General features: G+C 37.1%; 2 protein-coding genes across 3 annotated transcripts; both read right to left on the reverse strand.

Annotated features, from left to right (window-relative positions):
• Nucleotides 1–1,312: 1,312 nt before the first annotated feature.
• Nucleotides 1,313–1,728, reverse strand: LOC128180151 (uncharacterized). Its single transcript, XM_052848040.1, has one exon. The coding sequence runs from the start codon at nucleotides 1,610–1,612 to the stop codon at nucleotides 1,313–1,315; it is 300 nt and encodes a 99-aa protein (XP_052704000.1). The 5' UTR covers nucleotides 1,613–1,728.
• Nucleotides 1,729–3,394: 1,666 nt separating this feature from the next.
• Nucleotides 3,395–6,047, reverse strand: LOC128180150 (uncharacterized). Of its 2 annotated transcripts, XM_052848039.1 has the most exons (2): nucleotides 5,778–6,047; nucleotides 3,395–5,717 (listed from the first exon to the last, which is right to left on the reverse strand). In XM_052848039.1, exons 1-2 carry the CDS (start codon nucleotides 6,013–6,015, stop codon nucleotides 4,345–4,347), a joined length of 1,611 nt encoding a protein of 536 aa, XP_052703999.1. In that variant the 5' UTR covers nucleotides 6,016–6,047; the 3' UTR covers nucleotides 3,395–4,344. The 2 variants fall into 2 exon arrangements, with proteins under 2 accessions (XP_052703999.1, XP_052703998.1); XM_052848038.1 differs by having other exon boundaries at nucleotides 3,395–6,047.
• Between the last annotated feature and the right edge of the window lie 1,044 nt (nucleotides 6,048–7,091).

The raw sequence follows: 7,091 nt of genomic DNA on the forward strand, positions 1-7,091 counted from the left end.
TGGAAATAATATATTAATAAAAAAAAAAAGGAATCATTCTTTGAATATTATGAGGTGATAGTTTTGGTCGGAGCGTGGTAAATTCTATCATACCCCCCCCCCTCTCTCTCTCTCTCTCTCTCTCTCTCTCTCTCTCTCTCTCTCTCTCTCTCTGTTCGGCACTTTAAAATGGAAGCCATAATACGCATTTGATGTTTTGACAATGTGCCGTTACAAATACTTAAACTTGGACAATGGCTTCAATGACTGTCACCACAACCAGCTAACTGTTGTTTTAAGAATTGAAGGATCGATGAAAGAGTTGTGTTGGCAAAATCGTATAAAGTAATTGTTACTGTAACAGACAATTTGAAGTGGTAAAATAGAAGTATAAAAGTACTATACACACGATTATTTTTCTCCGCACATAATTAAATGTAAACGAGACGATTGTTTCGGTGTCTGTAATAATTGATAAAATAGATTCCCCTGACCCATGCACATGCTTATTCTCAGTTAAAACGAAAATTTAAAAAGCTCGTTTAAATTAAGGTCACTCGACCATTAATGAATCAAAATATGTTGCAATACAGGCACGTAGCATCGATTTTGAAAGGGGGGGGGGGTCAGACTCATCCAAAAATCTTGACAAGCAAAAAAACAAAAACAGAAAAAAAGAGAAATTTAAAGTTTCCCTAAATCTTCAAAATCCTAATCCGGGGGGTGGGGGGGGGGGGGAAGGGGGGTGGGGGTGGGGGGCGTTGTATATAACTTCAAGTTCACTCCTCATTTCCTTATTTTCATATTCATTGTTTACATACTCCAAAAAAAGGGGGGGGGGCAACTCCATGATAATTCAATTTTTTATAAGTAAATTTCTTGCTGCGAGAAAAAGTGGGGGGGGAGGCTGCCCCCCCCCCCCCCCCACACTGATACTACGTGCCTGCGATATATGTAAACGCTATAGAACTCTTACCTCACTTTCAAGGACATAATAAAAAATGAAACGTAACAAATTTGCGCTTTAAGATAAAAGACAGTGTAAGATTTTTCCAGGTTTGGCGAATTCAGTATTATTAAATTGATGCCATGTGTCGGAACTAGGCCCGAACTATGAACTTTATTGTGATATAATTAAATGCGGTGGTTTTTTGCAATAAAATTGTATTTGGGTAATATATCTTCAAATTAAATGAAAAGTGAATGTGTTTTGAATCCTTATCTTGTTAAATAGTACGTGTAATACAGGCATTCTTCTCGAATAATTTGAGTGGCTCTGAAAAGAGCCGTTTCTTATTCATTGTGGTCATTGATAGTGCGACATGTTGTCAATTCACTGGGCCATATCGTTTCGATCGCCCTCCTCATCCTCGTCACGCCTGACTTGCTGCATCTCCTGAGCTTTGATCATGGCGTATTCAAAGTAAACGTTACGTAGACCCTCGATTGCCGCCAAGCGCAGACGTAGCGAGTACCGGAAGGAACGACGACCAGAAGCGTGCGCCATTCGGTATCGTCTGCTGGCAGAGGAAAGTTTCTCGTTGAGCATCACAATCTGGAGGCAGGCTTTCTTAAAGTAAATCTCGGAGTGGTCCAATCTCTTGGCTAACTGCATCACGTTGGCGGAGGACATTCTGCTTTTAAAACTGCTCTTTCTGTCGACTTTATGGAAATAATGAGGATTTTTTGTGTTGATATGGTTTTTATAAGGGAGATGTCGGGGCCCTTTAATAAAAGGTTTCTCCACCGAGCGGTTTGAAGTACCGCGACAAATGGCGCCGATGTCGGCATAGCGCGCGGTATCAAAGGCGCTATATGTTATCTGTGAAACACTTTTAAAATTTTTAAGCAATTGATATCACTATCTTGAGATAAAGTTTGTTTTTTACCAAAAAAAAAAATGATTATTTTGCAATATCTTAAGATATGAGCAAAAAAAAAAAAATGAAATGAAACCATCTCAATAAATGTTTTTATATGAAAAAAAATAAATAAATATATATGTAGAAAATTAAAACAAAGTCTGAAAAATTCCGACAAAAATTGAAACCATCTGAGAGGTTTGCAAATTTAAATGGGTTAGAGATTCTCAACTGTTATGTACATGTAGGTTTTCTCTCCAATCTGATCGAAATCATATCCTTGTATATGATCAGTCAATCATTCATATGGAAAAGAAGGGGGGGGGGGGTTGCTGTACATTTCAAGCCGGGTTTGGAATACAGGCTCAAGGACCAGTCGTCTGGATGCAGCATGCAGATGTGGTATAAATGCCAAGTTTTTCTTATGGAAAAACACTGGCTACGTTGTATCAAAGAATTATATTTACATGGTTTATTTTATGTTTCAACATCACCTCTTTTCATTGTAATTTTGAAGGATGAAGATTTATGCAAAATTATGGAGAAGTTGGGTTTTCTCAGCTGTTGTTTTCCATATTACATTACATTGAAATTTTTTAAATCTCTTTCTATATATTTCCTAGCTGATCAATACTTTTGGACAAATACCGTCTAAGTATCGAGGTAATGGGTCGCCTTGACTTTGTAACGGCCATCCTTGAAGAGAAATTAAAATCTGCATCGGATCGGATGCCATCCGTACCTGGATCAGTTGAGCTGTCTGGGTCATAGGTTATACAACTTTAACAGTTTAAGGTCCTGTAGTATTATTAGACAAGACAAAATTGTTTTTCTATACCAACTTATTCATTTTTTCAGTTTTCCTCAGAATTACAAAATATTAAACCTATTACCAATTCATGAGTTAATTTATACAGTCATGTCATATAAACAATCTGAAAATAGGAGTTTTAGGAGGCAGTTGGCTACCCGTCGTCCAAGATTTCGCCAATGTTTTATAGCTGGTCATAAAACTAATGTAAGTAAAAGACTGCGGAGACTCTTATTTGCTAATTACCTTGATGTCAACCAGTTGGCCGCATGTATTTAAATATGTCTCAATATTAACATAAGCGAAAACTTTGTTACTTGTCTATATTATTCAATTCGTTCATGATACTTTTACGTACGGGTATATTATAATTAACAAACATGCTCATTCATATTTTACATGTATTATACTTGTTACAGTCATCAAATAGCATCATTACTGCACTCGCTGAGAGGGGGAAAGAGGGCCTCATACCTCACTGCTCCACTGACCACAGATAGGCAATATAACTGCTGCTTCAACGAAGACAAATTGGTACCGGTACTTATATGTACAAACTTTGTACTTTTATTTTATTTAATACATTGTAATTCCTCGCCCTCTTTTAAATGAAATTATGTCAGCATGACAATTATGCAATATCTGCCCCAGTAATGCCACAGTTCTAATGCCACTGTATGATTGACACCAAATTTAAAAAGCTGCTTGCTGATATTAAAGAATCCATTGATATTGTTTTGTTTTAAGTTTTATTGGTAACATAATCGTCAAGCATTCATAAGCAGTATTATATATATATCTATGCCAATATACTCATTGTCTAAATACATTTTCAGAATCCTTTGATCGTGCAGTTCTGCAAAAACTCCAAAATAGAAACACGAAGGGACAAAATATTCTACACAAGGATTCTATTAAGTTAGAACAGAAGATACACGATTAGCAGGAAATCAAACATCTATTCTAATTCTAAAGGTTTAAAGGTAAGTCAAAACAGTTGTCTCATTGGATATGAATTCTGATTGGGTTAATATACTGGTATCACTCCTCTATATAAGTAATGGGCCTCAGTCCCTTTGTGGCCTCGCTCCATTGCTGGTAAAGCATTGAGTGCTACCTGTCTGTTAACTCATTATGTGTAATTAAAACATGTCACACAGAGTTTGCTGATAACCACATGTAACAAATACAGTCCATTCATTCTAATGTAACAAACACAGATTATAGACACAGTCAAAACAGTCACTGTATATACATCTATAAATAGAAAAAGGAGTTTGTCTATATGTAATATACATGTACATAGATTCACTTGATTTATACATGTGATACATAAAACAGTTTGTTTACATATAAAATAAACATTGTCAGTTTTTTGACATGTAATATAAATATGAAAGAACAATTGGTTTACGTACAAACATATGATATATAAACAAATAAAGATTGAAGAAATGGAATGATTAACTCATGACAACCTAACACAGATACAGTTAGACAGTCTGTTTACATCTTGTAGACACGGTCAGTGTATGTGTGATACATTAAATTATCCACACACAGCGTGTTTACATCTGATACACACCGTACGATGACATGTAATGTGTATAGTTTGTTTACATTATATCTACACACAGTATGTAATATATACTTATACGCTTTGTTTACATATAATTGATACAGTTAATTGATTTACATGTAATATTGGATTTTCTTCACTTTACCTGTGTAGTACTCAGCCACAAAGAGGTTGTCTCTGGTGTCCACACATAAACCCCCTAGATACTGTAAATCACAGTTGTCAATGTAGGGGAGGAACTGTCCGTCCTGATCCAGGATGTGGATACGGTGGTTGTATTGGTCTGCTGTCAGGATGCGACCCTGGCTGTCTGTTGTGATGCCGCGTGGATAGAATGATCCCTTGGTAGTAGAGGGACGACCAGTGTAGGTAAACCGGAGTTTCCCGGCCTGATTGACCACCACTACTGCACGGGCTCTACAGTCTGACACACAGATATCTAGGTTCCTGTTCTCACTGATGTATTTAGTGTAACCAGATGAATAGAGAGGTTGTCCTTTGTCATCGTACTGAATACTTTGTTTCTCTGTGGAGCCAGAGTAACGCACAACTTTTGTTGGTTTATTATCATTACTGTCCATGACAACCAGGAGGTCACCAGAGGAGGTACTACAGACACCGCGAGGTTTCCACCCCTGTAGTCTGATCACTGTCTGTATCTGTGTATTCTTCACTATGTTCACAGTTCTATCAATGTAATCAGTATAAACTAGATCCCCACTCCTTGTCACTGCTATGTCCTCTGGAACGTTCCCTGACTTGGTTTGGATGGACTTCACTAGTTCCCCATGGAGGTTGTAGAGTTTCATCAGGTTGTCATTAGCACACGTCCAGATCTCTGTATCATTCACACACATCACACTATATATTCCATACCTATACTCTGTGTCTATAGCTGTGATGACCCGGGGTACATCCATCAGTGACCGGTCTGGGGGAGAGGACTCGGCTCCCTGGGGCGGCATGCTATAGTCTTGTTCCTGTGTTGTAAAAGATAATGCTGACAGAGAACCAAACTGTTCAATCAGCTGATCTGTGTGGATTTCCTGAGGCCTAAAGTTTGGTAAGGACACTTTGAGTTTAGGAGGCAATCTTCTGAATTCAGCGTTCCTGGACTTGTACTCAGAGACAAGGCTGACATCTTTGGAGTTCAGTAACTTCTTCAGTTCAGCAATGGTCTGTGTTATTTCAGAAATGGTGTGTGTGATTTCATCTTCCTGTTTATTTAGGATGGGCAGGTGTTTGGATTCCATTTCCCCCACGTTAGATTTCAGGTTTGTGATAATGGTGTCTATTTCTCTGTGCCAGACTTCTCCTTGTTTGTCAATTGCTGTTGTCAATTTCCGGGAGTTTTTACTCAGATCAGCTTTCTGCACTGCGATGTTGGATGCAATCTCTTTGTATTTAGCATAAATGAATTTTTCTAATTCTTGCAAATCTTTTTGTAAAATTTTTGTTTTGTTTTCAAAGCTTTGGAAAATGTCAACTTGTTTATGTCCTAAATGTTTTCCAGAAGAAATACATTGTACACAAATAGGAATATCACATTGTTCACAGTGGAGTTCACATTGTTTGGTGGGGTGTTTCCTACATTTAGGATTGTTCAAAGTGGTTAAATATTGTTTAAGTGGAACCACTTTATGAACTTTAGAGGAATCAGAGAAATGTGTCTCTACACAGTCTTTACACAGATGTGTATGACAAACTTCACAGTACATGGGGGCCACAGAGTACTGACACAGGGTGCAGCGTACAACATCCTGGGCGCTGTTCCAGGGGTCCATGGTCAGGGAACCCTTGTAACTATAGGGGAACTAAACCTGAAAAGTAATATTCAGTATGTATTTATGAAGTATACGTTTATTATATATCTTGGTTTGAGTAATTATATCTGTATACATGTATGTGTAGGAATTAGAGATTCCATTTCATGCAGTACACTTTCATTTTTGGTCATACAATTTGAAAGTAATTTGCTTTTTTCTTTACTATTTATGAAAAAAATATGAATTTAACCAACAAAAGGCATAAAAATTATTAGTCCAAAGATTTAAGATTATCAAGAAAACACAGTAAGAAAGTGGATTATAAATGTTACCTAACGTTACCCCATTAGTAAACTACAAATCCTCACGATCCAACATGGCGGGCGTCAGGTGTTTATTCTTCCTGGTTGGTTGCTACCTGTGCAAGTGACGTGATCAAATTAAATGCCAGTTACAAACTTGTGCTTGTATATGTGTTGGTCTAGAATCAAGGTCACCCATTGTTGGGAGGTTTAAATATATCTGACATTCTGTATCATCGCTGAACGTATAGATATATTCAATTCAGCTTAACAATGTAGGTTATTCATTTGGTTTGAAAAGATAGTATTTGGGTTTTGACTTAAGATTCTCCTGTTCAATAGATATTTCTCTATAAAAGCTGATGTGGTGTAATGGTGCACACATTCCTTTGAGAATGAAGAGTGGGTTCAAATCCCACCATCAGCATACAAATGTAGAGAAGTATAAATGTATTTAAATGTGTAATGTGTGGATGTTTATATGAAGAAAAAAAAAGCAAATGTGACCTTATCACCAATTAATTATTAAAGGTGATTGTGGTGAACAAAATTTGAACATTTTTACTGAAAATACTTATCCGATTATAAAACTACATGACATGTAGTTATGTCAGAGGGGATCTAGAGAAGGAAATGGAAGACAAGCATCAGGACACCCCCACCCCTTGAAAAATAAAATTTACCAAATGAACATGCTAGACTTGTCAAAAATAGGTCTTGGGCTCCCCATTGCCGGCTGCAAGGAAGATTAGTATTCAGACCCACCATCCCACTATTATAGCAGATGTGCAA

Source organism: Crassostrea angulata, chromosome 4, assembly GCF_025612915.1.
Source record: "Crassostrea angulata isolate pt1a10 chromosome 4, ASM2561291v2, whole genome shotgun sequence".
NCBI lineage: Eukaryota > Metazoa > Mollusca > Bivalvia > Ostreida > Ostreidae > Magallana > Magallana angulata.